The 18,512-nt window shown below is 45.4% G+C and overlaps 1 protein-coding gene across 1 annotated transcript; it reads left to right on the forward strand.

The window, feature by feature from the left end:
• The first annotated feature begins 10,021 nt into the window (after window positions 1–10,021).
• RESP18 (regulated endocrine specific protein 18) lies at window positions 10,022–14,282 on the forward strand. The gene is given in 7 exon segments (XM_025888168.1): window positions 10,022–10,036; window positions 10,145–10,334; window positions 11,984–12,088; window positions 13,288–13,407; window positions 14,003–14,065; window positions 14,068–14,093; window positions 14,259–14,282. Coding segments are annotated over 7 exon segments (543 nt in total).
• Window positions 14,283–18,512: the final 4,230 nt, after the last annotated feature.

Genomic DNA, 18,512 nt, shown 5'->3' on the forward strand with positions numbered 1-18,512 from the left:
ACTGCTCTTCCCTAAGGTGAGGGGCCCTCAGGGACTTTGAAATTCTTCGTTTGGATCCCGTCTCTTTCCCTCTGGGCCTTTTCACCATTTCCTCTTCACCTTTGACTCCTGCCTTCGTTCCCCTCAGAGCCCAGTGACCAAGGTGAACAAGGAACAATGCTTGGTCTCTGAAACGGTTTCAGAGGTCCTGAACCAAAAGATGACCAACCATGGCAAGGTCCCCCTGCAGGGGAGGGCCTGGCCTTGTCCAGGAAGGCTGAGCCCACCCAGGGCCTGTTTATAGAGGGAGGCAGGGTGAAGGAGGGAATAGACATTGGTTGATAAGGAATGAAAAGACTTCACTGAGGCCGATGGAGAACCTTCTGGAAGAGAGGGCCTGGAGGATGGAAAAGAACAGAGCTTCCAATACAGAGCCCGCCCAATCCAGGCTCTGCCACTGCCCGGCTGTGATCTTGGACACATTCCCTAGGCTCTTCAAATCCCTTCTTCTACATCTGCAAAATCGGAATGTTAATAAAGGCGACCCCTCTGGTGTTGCTGTGTGGATTAAAGACAACATATGAAAAATGCCAGTGGTTGCAGGATTGAGGGGAAATTCTCCCTTTCCCCACTGGAGGGCGCCCCCACTTTCTCTCTCACAGAATTTATCACGGATTTCAGCAACTGCAGGATGCAGGGGCTGGGGGCCTCCAGTGGCCTCTTGTAAGATCAAGCACAGGCACAGAGCTTAAAGGGCCTACAGAAATCTACTTGGGAGGTCTTACAACTTAAAAGAAATATGGGCTCTCTGTTTTTCTAAGAAAATCTTGAGTATGACATGACCCTAATCCTTACCTTGCCCATCCATCCATCCATATCTATATATCTATGTAAATTTCTCTTTCTCCATACACACACATACATACATATATACACGTATATCTCTATATATAAATCTAAAGCTACGATCCCAATGGGACAAGAGTACCCAGAACCACTCCCATTCAGCTTCCCCCTTGCTCTTCTCTGTGGTGTGGAGGAAGTCACCTGCGGAAAAAGCTCTCAGGCATCCCCTTGGTCCCTTGAGCTCTTGGGAGCCCAGGTAAAAAAACTACTCACCTCTTAGTTATCATTCATCTTTAGAGCTGAGAAACTAAGTGGGCAGGGCTGGAGCAGAACCAGACCTGGTCTCCTGACCCAACTTTCCCCTACCCCAACCCCACCTCCTTTCTCTCCAGGGCCGCAGGAGAGGTTGAGCTGCTCTGCACATCAGACTTCTCCACACTAATGATAGCCTGAGGAGGTGGCATTTGAACTTTGACCTAAATGACACAAGGAAGCACCCTGGGAAGATCTGGAGGAAGAATCCCCAAGGCAGAGAGAATGACAAATACAATTGCCCTTAGGTGAGATTGCAGGGTCCTTCAGAGGAGAACAGACAGCAAAGCATGTGGCAGGAGAGCGGCCCAGGACTACTCAGCATTCAAGTCTATAAGACAGGATTTGGGTTTTATTCAAAGTGCAATGGAAATCATCAGCGAGGGAAGGGCAATGTGATAAATATTTTATAAAGATACAGTGATGCTGCTGGAAGATGGATAATGAAATGGACAGGAGTACAACCAATTCGAACTGTTTGGGGCTGAGTTGTCCAGGTGGGATCTGGTGGTAGCTTGAAAAAGGCTGAGGTAGCATTGCTGGGAAGCTCCGAGCTGGACTCCATCCAGAGGCAGCCTGCACCTCAAAGGTGCTCCAGCCTTTTACCCCTTTCAAAGAAACTGGTCCTCCTGTCTGTCACCATGGCAGCCAGGCCTCCTTAGCTTGGATTGGTTGCTGGACCACATCGTTGGTCCTGTGACTGACCCCACGATGCGGGCCGGTTGCCATGGTTCTATCAAGCGTGCAAACAAGGAGCTAACATTCTCCTTCAGGCCCAGGGGACCAACCAGCCCTGTGTCTAATGGAAAATCCCTGGAAGGAGGTAAGATTAGAGATGGGGACCAGGGAAAGGCCTGTAGTCTGACAGCACCTGAGTCCCTTGTCTCAGGCCTTATTCACATCAAGACTGCTATGGAGACTTGCTTGCTCTGAATTTGGTGGGGGGAGGGGGGAGGAGTCACAACCCCTGCCTCAGAACATTCATTGAAAATTCCTTGTTTCTTCCCATTTTAGGCTGTTTTTGAGCCATTCCCTAGTCTGAGTCATGAGTCACGAGTCACAACCTCACAGCTGATTGAGGGCTTAGGGGAAGCCTCCCATCCCCCACACCTTCCTGGTGCTCTCAAGAAGGACAATTTCAGGCTGATCCAAATTTGGATCCAAATCCAAAGGAAAGCCGATTTTCAAGCAAACTCTTTCTACAGACCTGTATGGAGGCAGAATGGGTAGGGTTTGGACCTGACCGGAGCCTCTGAGGTGAGAGAGGTGGGATCAGAACCCAAGGAAGGTTGGGGTATGGGATTCAGAGAGCAGAGCCCTTGTTGCCCCCAATGCCTGGGTTCCAGTCCCTTCCTTCTCCCCTCACAGATCATTTCTAAGGCAGATGAAAGGCAAGATGGAATCACAGCTGGAGGGGTGGCCAGCCACCCCCACCCACAGCCTTCAAATGTGTCTTCTTGGTCTCTCTTATATCTGTGGAAAGAAAGTCTTCCCTCCAGACCTCGGGTCTGGCAGGCCTGAGACCTTGCTCTGCCTGTGAGGTTCATGGTACCTTCTGAGCATTAGGGTCCCCTACAGAGCAGTCATGCCAGCCTCAAACCCAAGAATTCACACAGAGAATTCTGTGACTATAGGCTTTGCACATTTAACATTCTGTTACCTGTGGTCACTTTACCCCTAGGAGAAGGGGACCAGCCACCATTGTTCAATCCAACCAAACTCCAGACATCCCATGTCTCAAGCTTTATATTTCTCAAAGCACTTAGCTCATTGATCCTCACAAATGGGAGCACATGGGAAAGTACCAAACCTACTGTCTGTTCAGGCTGATGTGACAAAATACTATAAACTGGGCAGCTTATACACAACAGAAATTTATTTCTCACTATTCTAGAGGCTGGGAAGCCACTCGGAGGCTCTGGCAGAATCGGTGTCTGGTGAGGACCTGCTTTCTGGTTCATAGACAGTGTCTTTTCACTGCCCTCACAGGGAGGAAGAGGCAACAGATCTCTCTGGGATCTTTTTTATAAGGGCACTACTCCCTTTCATGAGGGGTACACCCTTAGGACCTAACCACCTCACAAAGGCCCCACTTGCAAATACTATCTTATCATTTTGAGGGTTAGGATTTCAACATGTGAATTTTGGGGGGACACAAATATTCAGATCATTGCATCTACCTACTTATAGAACCCAGGGAAACTAAGAGCCACTCCTCTGATAATATAGGCTTAACCATGCTGCCAAAGCATGTCCTAACCCCTGCATCTGTGCATCTAAGGACAGAGCTAAACCTAATGCTCGACTCATCACATTTATCTATGTCTGGTTTTTATGAGTTAGGTTGGCCCTTACCACCTACCCTACTTTTCCCTAGCATACATTCACTGTGTCTGGCCACCACAACACATGGCTCCTGCCTCTAGGCAACTGAAGCTTAGTCAGGGAAGTAAGTTATACATATAACATATGAATGCAATAGCTATTTATTGAACAACTGTGTAGCAGACCAGTAGATGCCCTGCTTCATATCCCCTGGCCCATCTCTGAGTTTGCCTGTAGCTGCAGGTAGGCCATGTCTGTACGCGCCAACAGCTTTCCATCTCAAGCTGGGACTCTGCTTCTTGTCCTGTGGGATTTCTGGAATGCCAGGGGACTTGCCTACCTGTGCTCAAGACAGCTCTGAGGTGTCTGGGATTTAACACCCCCAGAGGAAGCTCTCAACAGTTAAGGATGGAGTTTAGTGGATAAATACCCCAGCAGATCCGTCCCTGGTGGGGAAAACGTGAGACAAGTTCTACACAGATCCTCAGAGGTCCCTAGTAGGGCTCATTCCCAGTTGCCCATGATGATGGTGAATTTTATGTGTCAGTGTGACTGGGTGAAGGGATGCTCAGATAGATGGTAAAACATAATATCTGAGTATGTCTGTGCGAATGTCTCTGGAAGAGATCAGTATTCGAATTAGTAGACTGAGTAGAGAAGATGCCTTCACTAATGCGGGTGGGCATCATCCAATCCACCAAGGACCCAAACAGAACAAAAAGGTGGAGGGAGGGTGAATCTGCTCTCTGCTTGAGCTGGGACATCCATCTTCTCCCGCCCCTGGACATCAGTGCTTCTGGTTTTTGGGCCTTTGGACTCAGATTTGAACTTATGTCATCAGCTCCCCTGGTTCTCAGGTCCAGGGATGCAGCATTCCTGGTTTTCTGCTTGCAGAGGCAAACTATGGGATTTCTCAGCCTCCATCATCACGTGCATCCTTTACTTCCTCATTTGGGGTTATTGAAACACTTTTCAGTATTTGATTTTAATGCATCAATTGTGTTTTTTATTATCTTCCTATACATTTTAAGTGGTTGCTCTAGGCATCTGAGTATACACATTTAACTTTCCAAGGTCTGCTTACAATTGCTGTTTTACGGGGCACATGGCCGGCTCAGTGAGTAAAGTGTGCGACTCTTGATCTCGGGGTTGTGAATTTGAGCACCATGTTGGATGTTGAGATTACTTAAAAATAACATCTTAAAAAAAAAATCACTGTTTTACCATTTTAAGTGGAATGCAGAGGTCTTACCAGCATATGTTCCTTCCCTCTTCCCCATTTATGTTGTAGCTGTTGACTAGAATCAATTACATCTACATACATTGGAAACTCTATCAATGTTAGAACTTTTGCTTTGAACCATCAAATGCATTGTGAGTAATTCAAAAGAGGAAGAATAGCCTATAATGTTTACCCAGATAGTTCCCATTTCTATTACTTTCTCCATTCTTGATGTTCTGGGTTTCCTTCTGATATCATTTCCCTTTTATCTGAAGAGCTTCTGTTAGCAATTCATTTAGAACAGGTCTGCTGGCTACAAATTAGTTTTTCTCCAACTTTGTTTCACCTTCGTTCCTGAAGTATATTTTGCTGGGTATAGAATGCTGCGTTGACAGCTTTTCTTTTACTACTTTAAAAATGTTATTCCATTCCTTTCTGGCCCCCGTGGTTCATCATGAAAAATCCACAGTCATTTGGACTATTGTTCTTCAGTAAGTGATATGTTGTTTTTCCCTGGCTGTTTTCAAGATTTTGTCTTTATTTTTTAGTTTTTAGAAGTTTGATTATGATGTGTCAGGGCATGGATTTCTTCAAGTTTCTCCTGTTTGTGTAACCAAGCCCAAGTTCATCTGCCTGACACAAGGCAAAGGCCAATCAATCACTGAGACATTGAGTATGCAGCAAGGAGGGGGTTTATTCAAGAGGCAGCCAAGTGAGGAGATGGAAGGGCAAGCCTCAAATTTCCCTCCCCAAAGGGGGAGAGTCAGGGATTTTTAAAGGCAAGCAGAAAAGGGTCTCGGTAAAGGAGAAAGAAGCTTCATGCCCCAAAATAAAGGAGGTTAGAGAGTATTATGTGAGGCAAAATAAGTCAGAGAAAGACAAATACCATATGATTTCACTCATATGTGGGATTTAAGAAACAAAACAGGTAAGCATAGAGGGGGGAAAAAAGAGAGAAGGAAACCAGAAAACAGACTCTTTACTATAGAGAATAAACTGAGGGTGTCTGGAGGGGCAGTACGTGGGGGGGTGGGCTAAATGGGTGATGGGTGTTAAGGAGGGCACTTGTTGTGATGAGCACTGGGTATTGTACGTAAGTGCTAAATCACTAAATTCTACATCTGAAACTAATATTACACTGTATGTTAACCAATGAATTTAAATAAAAACTTGGAAAAGAAAAAAAAAAGGCAGTTACTAAGTAGGAGACGTTCATTTCATTTTGCTCTTTCATTTCAAAGAGGTGGCCATTGGTCCTGACTGGTTCTGGCCAGCTCCTTACTGAAAACTTGGGTCTCTGCAAAACTAAGTCAACACTTGGTTATCGGGGTGTCAGGCAAGGATGTTATCTTACAGAAACAGGGTGCCAGACCCATTCTCAGAAAAAGTTGCACCTGTGTTTATCTGCCCCATTAATCCTTTGGTTGCTGGTTTCATTTGGAGTTCACTGAACTTATTGGATCTGTAGGTTTCTGGCTTTTGACAAATCTGGGAAGTTTTCAGCCATTATTTCTTCAAATATTTTTAATGAACTACCCCTCTTCTTCTCTACTTCTGGGACTCTAGTGACATGCTTGTTAGACTTTTAGCATTGTCCCACAGGTCCCTGAGGCTCATGGTTTTTTCCCCCAATGTTTTTCTCTCTGTTGTTCTGATTGGATCACTTTTATTATTCCATCTTCAAGTTAACTGATACTTTTTTCTGTATTCCTATTCTGTTATTGAGCATTAAGTTTTTAATTTTGGTTATTGTATTTTTGGTTCTAAAATAGCACAATAAGTGAATGAATGAATGAATGAATGAATAAATAAATAAATAAATAAATAAATAAATAAATAAATAAATAAATTAGCACATTAGAGGAACAAACAGCGCAGCCAGTGGTAGGAAATGCAGTTGGAGAAGTAGGCCCAGAACTGGCTATTTGGGGCCTTGCAGTTACTAGCAAAGAGTCTAGATTTTATACAAAGAGCAGAAGAAAATCACTAGGGGATTTTAAGGAAATGAACAGAATGATGTGATGTACAATTTTAAAAGACCACCCTAGGGGCGCCTGGGTAGCTCAGTCAGTTAAGTGTCTGCCTTTGGCTTGGGTCATGATCCCAGTGTCCTGGGATTGAGCCCCACATTCAGCCCTCTGCTCAGCAGGGAGTCTGCTTCCCCTTTCCCTCTGCCTGCCGCTCCCCCTTCTGGTACACACTCTCTCTCTCTGTCAAATAAATAAATAAATAAATAAATAAATAAATAAATAAATAAAATCTTTAAAAAATAAAAAATAAAAGACCACTCTAGCACTGCTGGATAATGTATTGATAGAGGGCCAGAGTGGAACCGACAGCCCTGTTAGGAGTATTGTTTTGATCTAGGGGACACTCTGATAGCTTGGACTGGGCAATTGCCTAGAGCTGAGTACTTCCAGCTGGCCATGCACTCTACCCAGAGACAGTCTGAACCTTGGGGGGCGGGGGGGAAATCCAGACCCTCATGCTCTCCAAGGAAACATCTTCTGCCTCCTGTCACCATGGCAACTGTGCTTCATTGCCCGGATTGGTCGCTGTGGTGGTGACATCAGCAGCACTAAGTGACTGATCCCCACAATGAGGACTGGTTGCCATGGTGCTAAAGTCTGCATAAAAGAATCTGCCACTTTTCTCTAAGTCAAGGTCCTTGACTAGCTCTAAAACTATGGGGACATCAGGGGAGGGAAGAGAAGATCAGATATGCGATCCAAGGGGACGCTGGCTGTCAAGCAGTTGCTAAGTCACTATGCCTCAGGACTTGCCCAAATCAGGACTGCTATTAGAGCCTATTATTTATTGGGGGAGAGGGGTTTTGTGTTGCAGATGGGAAGTCTTCCACCACATATACACACAAATTCCAAATCCCATGTTTCCTTACACTTCAGAGCTTTTTAAACTGTTTCCTTCTTGAGCAAAACTTTGTAGCTGATTGAAGCATCCCTGCATTACCAGCTAGAGGGGAAGTTGTAGGACAACCTGCTTCTGGATTTTTAAAGTGGGTTTTTATCAAAACTCCTTCTGTGGGCTTGTCTGGTGGCAGAACAGGTGGGCTCCAACCAGAGCCCCTGGAGTAAAATATGTAGGGGCAGAACAGAGAAGACATTTGGGGTGGTGATGGTGCAGAGGGTAGCCTGGTTTCAGATCCCTTTCTCCTTCCAGACATCATTCATCAGGTGAATGCAAGGCAGCGTAGGGCCACAGCTGAATTGCAATCCTTCCTTATCCCCCCTCCCCCCACCACAATTTCTGGTGATTTTTTCCTCTTGGGAAAGGAACTTCCTCCCCTTGAACTCCAGGTCTAATAGGCCTGAGAACCTGCTTGGTCTTCTGAGGTTATTACTCCCAGCTTTAAGGTGCCTTGCAAGAATAGCAAAAAGAAGTGCCGTAGCAATGCCTACATAAGCTATTATTTTGCTAGCTATTTCCCTGGCAGTTTGAAATCTTAGAAAGGAGAGAGAAGCACTGCCACCTCTGCTCAACTACCCAAAAACCAGTATGTGCCTTTTTCCTATAGCATTATAGATCTCAAAGCAGATTCAGAATCATTTGCTCTTAGGCTTCAAATTATTTCTGTAAACAATTTTCGAATATGTATAACACAAGTCGGTGATAACCAGATAAACCTCTAGTTCCTGGTGTGACAAAATAGCTTGTGTTAGTCTCCTTCTAACATTGAATATATATGCCCTAGACAAAATAAATTGAAAGCACGGAGACCACCCAAAAGCAAGAAAAGCTAGAGGGAATACAATCCTTGAGAAAAGGAAAGTCCACAGATGAATCCTACATTTTAACAGGCTTTCCTCCTAAGGACACTTCACAGTTTCCTGCAGCACATGGGGAAATAGAGCTCAGGCAGAAAGTGGCAGTCTGACCAGCCTCAGAAACACAGGTTGGAGCACAGAAATGCCAGAGCAACTGGAAATTGAGGAAGAAATCTGGGAAACGAGTGAAGTGAACCCAAAATCCACATACAAATTTCCCTCAAATACTTAATTACCTTTTATTTATTTATTTTTAAAGATTTTATTTGTTTATTTGGGAGAGAGAGAATGAGAGAAGCAGGAGGAGTGGCAGAGGGAGAGGGAGAAGCAGACTCTCTGCTGATCAGGGAGCCCGATCTGGGGCTCAATCCCAGGACCCTGGGATCATGACCTGAGCCGAAGGCAGACGCTTAACCCACTGAGCCACCTTCTGGGGCCTTAAACAAAGAAACATTTTCTTGCCTTTTTCAGCTTCTAGACACTGTTTGCATTCTTTGGCTTGTGGCCTCTTCCTGGCATCTCTCCAACTTCTTCCAATGTCACATCTCCCACTACTAACTCTGACCCTCCTGCTTCTCTCTTATAAAGACCTTGTGATTCTATGGCGCACACCTGGAAAATCCAGGCTAATCTCATCTGAGGTTAATCACCTTCTAAGATTAATCACACTGTAAAGTCTCTTTTACCCTATAAAGTAACATATTCATAGGTTCCAGGGACTCTGACATGGACATCTTTAGGGGCCATTATTCAGCCTACCAAAGATATCTGGTATTGTGGTTATGTAGGAAACTATTGTTTATTCTAAGAGAGGCATATTGAATTATTTAAGAGTGAAATGTCATGATGTCTGTAAGTTACTTTTAAATACTTCAAGAGAAAGAAGCAATTTTGACAAAATCTTAATAATTGTTAAGTCTAGCTGATACATATATGTGTTCATTAGATTCTTCTCTTTTTTAATATTTGAGGATTTTCATAATAAATTTGTTAAGCTTAATGAAAAAAATATTGAGGGGGTGCTTGGCTGGCTCAGTAGGTTGAGCATGTGACTCTTGATCTTGAGGTCATGAGTTTGAGCCCCACGTCAGGGGTAGAGATTACTTAAAAATTTTTTTAAATGTAAAAAGAAAATGTTGAAATGCCAGTCTATGGTTTCGAAAGCTCACACACTAACCTATAACTAAACAAGAATGGACGCAAGAGATCAGTTAGCTTGTTAGTGGTTTGAACCAAGGCGATGATAGTGGATGTGGAGAGAAGTGGATGGATGTGCGATATATTTTGCAGGTTGAACTCATGCATGTTGAAGATTTTTAAGAGGTGAGGGTAAAGTAAGCATCAAGGATAATAAAAATAGGCTAATTACATTGAGTGTTTACTGTCCAGTTGCTATTCATATTTAATCCTCATAACAAGCTTATGAGGTAGATACAGTTCGCACCCGCATCTTACATGCAATTCGTTTGTACAACTTTGGGGCTGGGAGTAGAAGCAGTAGTCCTTGGGACCTGGTTTACGTAAAAAAGCGGGTGCCTGGAGGTGAATTGGGATGGCTCTGCGGGCGGTAAAGGGAAGGAGTTGGCTACGCGTCCGCGGGGGCAGGGACGAACCGTGATTGGCCAAGCTGCCAAGGGAGGGTTGTGCAGATCCAGCACACATTGCGGGTGGGAAGCTATGGTCCAGCTCAGCCCCTCTGGCTGCTGTCTCTACTTTCTCTGCAACTTAGGAGGGGGGTGAGCGCGCCGAGCTGGGGAGGATGCAGCACCTGCTGTGGCCTAGGGGCTCCGGGGGGTTCTGGCTGCTCCTCTGCTTCCTGCTGCTGAACAGCCGCCCAGGGGGCTGCAGCGACATTAGTGGCCACGGTCAGGAGGAAATCTTGGGAGGGGGTGCGGGCAGACCAGAGAGTGCTCCTGAGAGAAGTGGATGAGGGGGCCTCAAGGTTAGGAACTCAGGAGGAAAAGGATGTGTTGAGGGACGTGAAAAGAGATCAATGTAGAGAGCGTCTTGTAGAAAGAGACACAGCCTTGAGGTGGGGCTCCGCATATGGGATCTGGACTTAAGAAAAGCGACGGTAAGACGAGTGGGCAGAGGGAAGTAAGCCCCGCCTATGCCGCCATAGGAGAAGTAAGACGCACCGAGGGGCCAAGGAAGAGCTGCCCATAGCTGAGGGATAGTCAGGGGACACGGATTTCTGGACAATAGGAGCAGGGACGCACGGGTACGGGGTCCTGGCTCCAGAGAGAAAGCTGGGCGGAGAAACGAGCTAGGATTTCATCACAAGCCCTCTGAGCCTGGTATCTGCGCTCTGATTTCAGATAAGAAGGGGAATGTTAGGCTGGGGTAAAAGAGAATGGAGGGGGAAAATGTCCATCCTTCCTCTCCCTCCACTCTGAGCCTTCGGGGTAGACCAGCGCTGACATTGTCTGAGCGGCCAGAGACCGACTGCGCAGACTCGAGGATTCCAGTGCCAGGAGCGTGGGGGAAGAGCGCGCAAACTCCTAGTCTGACGCCAACTTTCCCCGCCCGATTCTTGGGTTTAGAGGCCAGTGCCGAGGGCTCGCGAAGAACTGTGGGAAGAGGCCTGGTGGCGGATGACAGGAGAGATGTGTGTGTGGCGGGGGAAGGGGACATTCTTGTAGGGATGCCTCTGCCGCCCAGACGCCTCTTCCAAGCGGGGCGTCGGTCACTCCCTCAGCACCAAGGACAGCGCCAGGAACCCTGTGGGTCTGGCAGAGGGCGTCCAGGTCACCACTTTTACTATCAGTGCAGGAGGGATGCCTCACTAACAATCTCCCTTCCAGAAGAAGCTCTTTTCTTTCTCATGAGGGTGCTGGAGGTTCTGCTCCTTCCGAAAGCCAGGAAATTGGTATGGGAATCCATTTGATTTCGGAGGACCATTCCCTTTTCTTAACGCCTGTCCATAATGACTCATGGTAATTCCACTATATAAAAAATGGGACTCTCTACCAACTCTACCCCATTTACTTGGAATAATGAAGGTGTTGTAGCATTAGGGATTATCCTCTCCCACACTCTATCGTTCCCCTATGCACAGTTAAATAAACTGTGGCTTTCAGGACAAAGATCCAGACACACAAACCCTATGCATACCAATACTTGCTTCCTCAAAGGGTTCTAGGCCTCCTTTCCAATCTCCTCCAGGCTTCCAAGCCTTTGGATGCAGTTCATCTGCTTCCCATGCCTCATTTGTTCACCTGGCTTTCTGAGTCTCTGCTTACTTCATCTTCCACAAGCTGCTCTTTGCTTGTAAGCATGGTTCTTATCTGGAAGTTGGCATCAAAGGCGAATGAGGTTCTGAAGAACAGGGCAGGTGGTGATGGGGGAAGGGAAAATGAAAAGAAGGAGGACTTGAGAGGAGGAAAGGGTCTGGTGAGGGGGATAGAGACCAGGGAACCCAGGGGTAATAGTGGAAAAAAGATGCTTTTCTTCAGCTAGGATTTGAAAGTCTTCTGGCCAAGCTCCTTGCTGATGCCACCATTCTGCCTCTTAGGTGGTCAGAGTCAAGTGGGAGTGGGGCAGCTCTGGCCCCTCCAAGGATTTGCCACTCCAGTCTCCCAGCACTTACAAGTTGTATTCCAGCAGATTGTGCCCCAAGGTGAGTAAGGGCTGGGGAAGAGAGGCTGAGACCTGATCAGAAAAGTTGGAGAGAGTGAGGGGCCGTTTGACCTGAGGATGGGCTTTCTTCTCCAGATGTCTCTACTTGAAACTTTCTTGTCATGCTCACCTCATGGAGAAGGGGGTATGACTGGAATGGGGGTGGAGTTGGATGGGTGGGCTCTTTGCCCTTGAACACTCTGGAAGAGGCCAGCATCCAATTCCTTCTGATGAGTCCCAACCCCTAGTGCTATCTGAGTTTTTCCATAACCAGCAATCCTTAGGTTCTCCGCCAGGAGAACACACACATACCCCTCAGCCTCCAAGTAGGAAGCAGGGTAAATAGCATGACGAATAGATAGGAGGCATGAAAAGGAGTGAAAAATCCCTTGGAGACAGAAGGCTGACCCTTCCTTAGAGCAGAACTTCATGGATGGGGGAAGGGTCAGAAAGGAAATCTACCCTGAGTTCATATCACTGCTGCTACTACTACTGATGTCTAATATGTGTGTGATGCCTTAAAGCAATGGTTCTCAAAGTGCATCAGGACCAGCAGCATCAGCATCACCAGAGAACTTGTTAGAAATGCTCATTCTTGAGCTTCACCCCAGACCCACTGAATCAAAAACTCTGGGTGTGGGGAACAGTAATTTGAGTGGGGTTTTTTGTTTTAAAGATTTTATTTATTTATTTGAGAGAAAGAAAGAGAGCATGAGTGGGCAGGAGGGAGGGTGAGGAAGAAGCAGACTGCCTGCTGAACAGGTAGCCTGACTCAGGGCTCCGTCCCAGGACCCTGAGATCATGACCTGAGCTGAAGGCAGACACTTAACCGACTCAGCCACCCAGGCACCCCTAATTTGTTGGAATTGGAAATTCCAGAATTTGGAAATTCTGATGCACACTAAAGTTTAGGAATCACTGCCTAAGTTTTCTAAGCACTCCTTACACCCCTAATCTCATTTAGTCCTCACAATAGTCTCAAATGAATCAGCAAACAGAATACAATCCTAGTGGAAGGTTTACTATACACCAGGCACTATGCTAAGTAATGTTTCTACACCAGCTCATTTAGTCCTCTGCACAAGTTGTGATTCTTTATCTACTTGAGGGAGAGGGGGATTGCTGGTCTCACTCCAGTTCCTGGAGTGGACCAGTCAGTGTGTCTCAGGTGTCAGTTCACCACATCCTTTTACCCTGCAGGTTTGTTCTGGAAGGATGACATTACCCAGGATGTGAGGGCCCAGAAGCACATCAGCAGATTCCACCCCCAAGATCCATGTCTGAGGCATGGGAAGGCGCCTTTCCCACCAAAACCACTGGGATAAGGTGCGTGAGGCCTATGGCTGGCCCATGCTATCTAGCAGACAGACAGCAGGGAGGGAACAGATGTTAAAACTGCAGGGAAGAGGGGTGCCTGGGTGGCTTAGCTATTAAGTGTCTGCCTTCGGCTCAGGTCATTAACCTGGGGTCCTGGGATCAAGCCCTGCATCGGGCTCCCTGCTCCATGGGAAACCTGCTTCTCCCTCTCCCACTCCCCCTGCTTGTGTTCCTTCTCTCACTGTGTCTCTCTCTGTCAAATAAATAAAATCTTAAAAAAAAAAAAAAACTACAGGGAAGAGCTGCTGGCAGGACTATGAGAGTGATCTATGAGAAGTTCTGTCTGGGATCCACGAAAAACAATGACCAGCCTCTGCAGAGGGAGAGGAGATGGGTGTTAGCAAGTTTAGCTTCCATCTGTCATCCCCGTCTCTTTAGGGGCAAGCAAGAGGAGAAACTTCGACTCCTATTCCCCAAGGTAAGACTTACGTGTCTTCTCAAGAATTTTCAATCCCTGACTTTGGATCCTATCCCTTTCCCTTCTGGAACCCTGTTACCTTTTTCTGCCTTCTTCTTGACTCCTGACTTCCCCTCTCCCAGAGCCCAATGGCCAAAGTGAACAGAGAGCAGTGCTTTACCTCCAAGGTGGACTTGAAGACCCTCAACAAGAGGGGGCCAACCCTGTCAAGGTAAGGGGTTTACTTTTTCTCTGGAGGTTGGAATCACCAACAACGTGTTTAAAAGAGGGAGGCTCCTATGAAGAAGGGAATAGATATTGAGGTGTGAACAGATAAGCTGAAGAAAAGTTCTTTCCTTTCTTAATCAAAGGTTATCCCATCCTCCTTCTCTCACAGAAACACCTGTGGGCATCTGTATGAGAGGTTGGGAGGGTATCAGTATGAGAGGTTGGGAGGGTATCAGTATGAGAGGTTGGGAGGGTATCAGTATGAGAGGTTGGGAGGGTATCTGTATGAGAGGTTGGGAGGGTATCAGTATGAGAGGTTGGGAGGGTATCAGTATGAGAGGTTGGGAGGGCAGATGCTGGGAGCCTCTAAGGATGAGATGATCTAAAGGATTGTGCATAGACACTGAGTCTCAAATAAGCATTGAAAGTGGCCAAATTAAAGCAAATTAAATTAAATTCCTTTTTTTTCTACTCCATGGCCTGGGCAAAGTGACCAGGGCAAGACTCTGGGTTATCTCCTTGAGATGCTTGAACTCTTCAGAATCTAGATTTAAAATACACATCTAGGGGCGCCTGGGTGGCTCAGTCAGTTAAGCATCTGACTCTTGATTTCAGCTCAGGTTATGATCTTAGGGTTGTGGGATTGAGCTCTGCGTTGGGCTCCTCGCTCAGCGTGAAGTCGGCTTGGGACTCTCTCTCCCTCTGCCCCTCCCCCTGCTCACGCTCTAAATAAATAAATAAATAAATAAATAAATAAATAAATAAATAAAATCTTAAAAAAAAAAAAACAAAAACACGCATCTAGCACTCCCATCTATCTTTATAGATGAGACATTGGGGCCCAGGCTGGTCAAGGGTCAGAGCTGCACCACAGGTTCATGGCAGAGCCAAGATTGGACCCAGGTCTCCTGAATCCTAGACATTTTCCTTGCACAGCCCCTGCCCATCCTCTCAGGGACTGTAGTGAGAATAGGGCTATTCCAAACGTCAGACTCCTCCACACTGATGAAAGTCTTTTTTTTTTTGACTAAGACCTAAATTGCAAGAAGGTGGCAACCAGAGGAAGGTATAGGGAGGGGCATCCCAAGCAGAGAGCACTCCAGTGACAAATACCCCGAGGCAGGTATACCATTCACTTTAGAGGAACAGATGGAAAAGTCAGTGGCAGATTAAGTTGGAGAAGTAGGCCCCGGAATGACCATACAGGGGCTCATGGGTCATAGTGAAAAGTTTGGATTTTAAGTGTAGTGACAACTTCACTGGGAAGTTTCAAGGAAAGGGTGACATAATGTGATACACAATTTCAAAAGGCCCCTCTCGTGATACTGGGGTATAATCTCTGTGAGAAAAGCAAGAGTGAAAACTGAGAGCCTGCAAGGAACTCGCACCTCAGGGGGCTTCCAGCTGCTCAGGCTCTCCTAGGAAACCAGTTCTCACTCCATCAAGAGACAGCTGGTCTTCCCAAGCCTGGAGTGGTTGCTGGGTCGAGGCATTTAAAGCTAAGTGACAGACCCACTTGTGAGGGATGGTTGCCATGGTGCTTCTGTGAATGCAAACAAGGTGCTGCCATTTTTCTCCAGCCCAGAGCCCAAGGGAAAAGCATGGGAGGGAGGGTGAACTATTTGTGGGAGCCAAGGGGACAGACAATGGGTGGGCAAAGTCACTGTAGCTTACATAAATCAGGCTCTTATGGAAGCATTTTGTGAAGGAGAGTAGGTAAGGAAGGGGCCACCTCCTCATATACTGATTCCAATCCTTTGTTTCTTTTTATTTTAGGGCTTCTTTGAGCCACCCCCCACTGTGGGCCAAAGCCTTGTTGCTGACTGAGACCTCAGGTGGAACCCCTCTGCCCCAGTGCCCTCCCATTTGCCCTCCAGAGGGGCAGTTCTAGGATGACCCTTTTGATTTCTCTAAGGAGTTATGGAGTTGTATACTTATGCTAATGATCATATAGCTATAAACCTAAGTTTATAGACTTTCTTGGCTGTAAGTTATACTTCAATAATAAATAATAATAACTATGAATTTCTCAAGGTAAAAAATGTAAAAAGGAAATATGAGAAAAGATGTTTCTGAAAAGAAGAAGATGGGATGATTTGTTTTACCTGCTATCAATACTCAGTATGAAACTGTAGTAATTAAGAAAGTGTGGTACTGGGGCACCTGGGTGGCTCGGTCAGTTGGGCATCTGCCTCGGCTCAGGTCATGATCCCGGGGTCCTGGGATTGAGCCCCACATTGGGACCCTTGCTCAGCGGGGAATCTGCTTCTCCCTCTCCCTCTCCCTCTGCCCTCCACCCCACTCGTGCTCTCTCTCTGTCTCTCTCTCAAATGAATAAATAAAATCTTCAAAAAAATAGAAGATAGTATAAGAATAACTTCATGTCCTAATGGTTAGATTTCTTAAAGAGGAAATGAAAGTGCAAAAATAAAGGAAAAGATAGTACAATTGGTACATTAAATTAAGGATATCTATAAACTCTAGGGGCGCCTGGGTGGCTAAATTGGTTAAGCCTCTGACTCTTGATTTCGGCTCAGGTCATGATCTCAGGGTCATGAGATTGAGCCCCACATTGAGCCCCACATTGGGCTCCATGCTTGGCGGGGAGTCTGCTTGGGATTCTCTCTCTCCCTCTGCCCTTCCCCATGCTTGTGCACACACTCTTTCTCTAAAATAAAAAATAAATCTTTTTAAAAAAGAATATGTATAAACACAACTGAAGTAAGACAGTTTTAGGATATACTATTATCTCTGCCATGTGAATGCAAACTTCTTCCAGCTATCTTCCCTGATAAAAATGGAAAATAAAGAATTTTCTAAGTCAGTGTTGTTCAGTAGAAATATAATTTATAATTATATATGTAATTTAAAATTTTCAAAAAAAAATAAAAATTTCTAGTAGTCACATTTTTTAAAAAGTAAAAAAGAACAAGGCTCTACCAAGTCTCCTGTTCTCTGTAAAAGCATGGCTTGGAAAGATGTTTTTTACTTTGATGTCCCACAGAAAATCACACTGGTCCATTATCTGTTGTTGTTGTTGTTGTTGTTGTCATTTTTCTTTTTAAATAGGCCTTTATTACAAATTTAAAATCTAGGGAAGCTCCTTTTCCCTCTACCCAAAGAGTTCATAAATATACACATTGGAGCAAGTTCTTCATTGAAAGGTAACATTTATGAATTTGTAGAAGATGATATCCATGGACACCATGCAGCTTCTGATACACAGTGCAATCTTCAGACAACCACCATGCCAAGATCAGCAAGGTTGCCTCACCATCTAGAATTTATAGGTTAAGCCTCACCCTTAATGGGAAAGGATAAAATGTATGTGGTCCAAAGGGGGAAAACTATACCTACAAGACTCGGGATGAGTCCCCACATTTTCCATTTGAGGTGATACTGACTTTTCCTGTCCCACTGGCCTTTGGGATGTTTCCCCATGTGTATGACTATTATTCTTTATCTCTTTTTGCACAAAGATGAATAAAAACTTTCTTTGATTATAGTATGATATTGGGAGGTAACCAGTGATACTTATATTTGCTGGGTCATAAGCGATTGAACTTTCAATGAGAATACCCCATGGGAGCCCTTCAGCTTTGATTCCACAAGAAGAGAGAGGGTAAAGGAACTCAAAGAAATCCAACAGCCATCGGGTTGTAGGACAGCCGGTTCCCAGGTATATTTCATAATGTGGGGGTTGCTGGTAATGCAAATAAGGCTTTTGTTTAATTCTGACCTGAACCAGTGCTCATCACAGTTTACAAACACATCCTCAAAACGATAAATCAACACAGAAAGCATGAGGAGCCCTCCAAACAAGTCAAAGACCCTCATCATTTCAGATCTCAACCTGAGACATCAGAGGAAACAGGAAATCACACTGGTCCATTATTTTGATGATATTGTGGCAACTGAATATGGTGGGCAGAATAGCATGCACCCTAGATGTCATAAGACACATGCATGGAAGAAGAATGTCAAGAAAGTTCAAAGTCCTGCCACATTAATGATGTTTATAGGGCCCAATTATCTGTTGCATGTTGAGATTCCCTCTCAAAAGTGAGACAAATTAATTAACCTTGAACATCTACCACAATAAAAAAAGAGATAATACTCTTTAGGGAAGAATGAGCCTCTTTGGCATTTGAGGCAACGTGAAACACATTTAAATGTGCTACTCTGACCCATTTTCCAGTAACCCAACAGGCTTTTAGTATGTCCTGAAGCAAGGAAACATTCTGCAGGAATTCCAGGTTGTAATGCAAGCTGTCCTTTCACTTGATAATTATGACCAGTGGTCTCAGTAGCATTGAAAGTGTCTGTCCCAGACCGTAATGTCATATGAATCCTCTGGCAAGCCCCAGTAAGATTATTATAGTGTAGATCCCTAGGATTTTAAAGGAAGATGGTGCCCTTTTAG

The sequence above is a fragment of the Callorhinus ursinus genome, unplaced genomic scaffold, assembly GCF_003265705.2.
Source record: "Callorhinus ursinus isolate GAN/ISIS: 27379988/994484 unplaced genomic scaffold, GSC_fseal_2.0 scaffold2, whole genome shotgun sequence".
Classification (NCBI taxonomy): domain Eukaryota; kingdom Metazoa; phylum Chordata; class Mammalia; order Carnivora; family Otariidae; genus Callorhinus; species Callorhinus ursinus.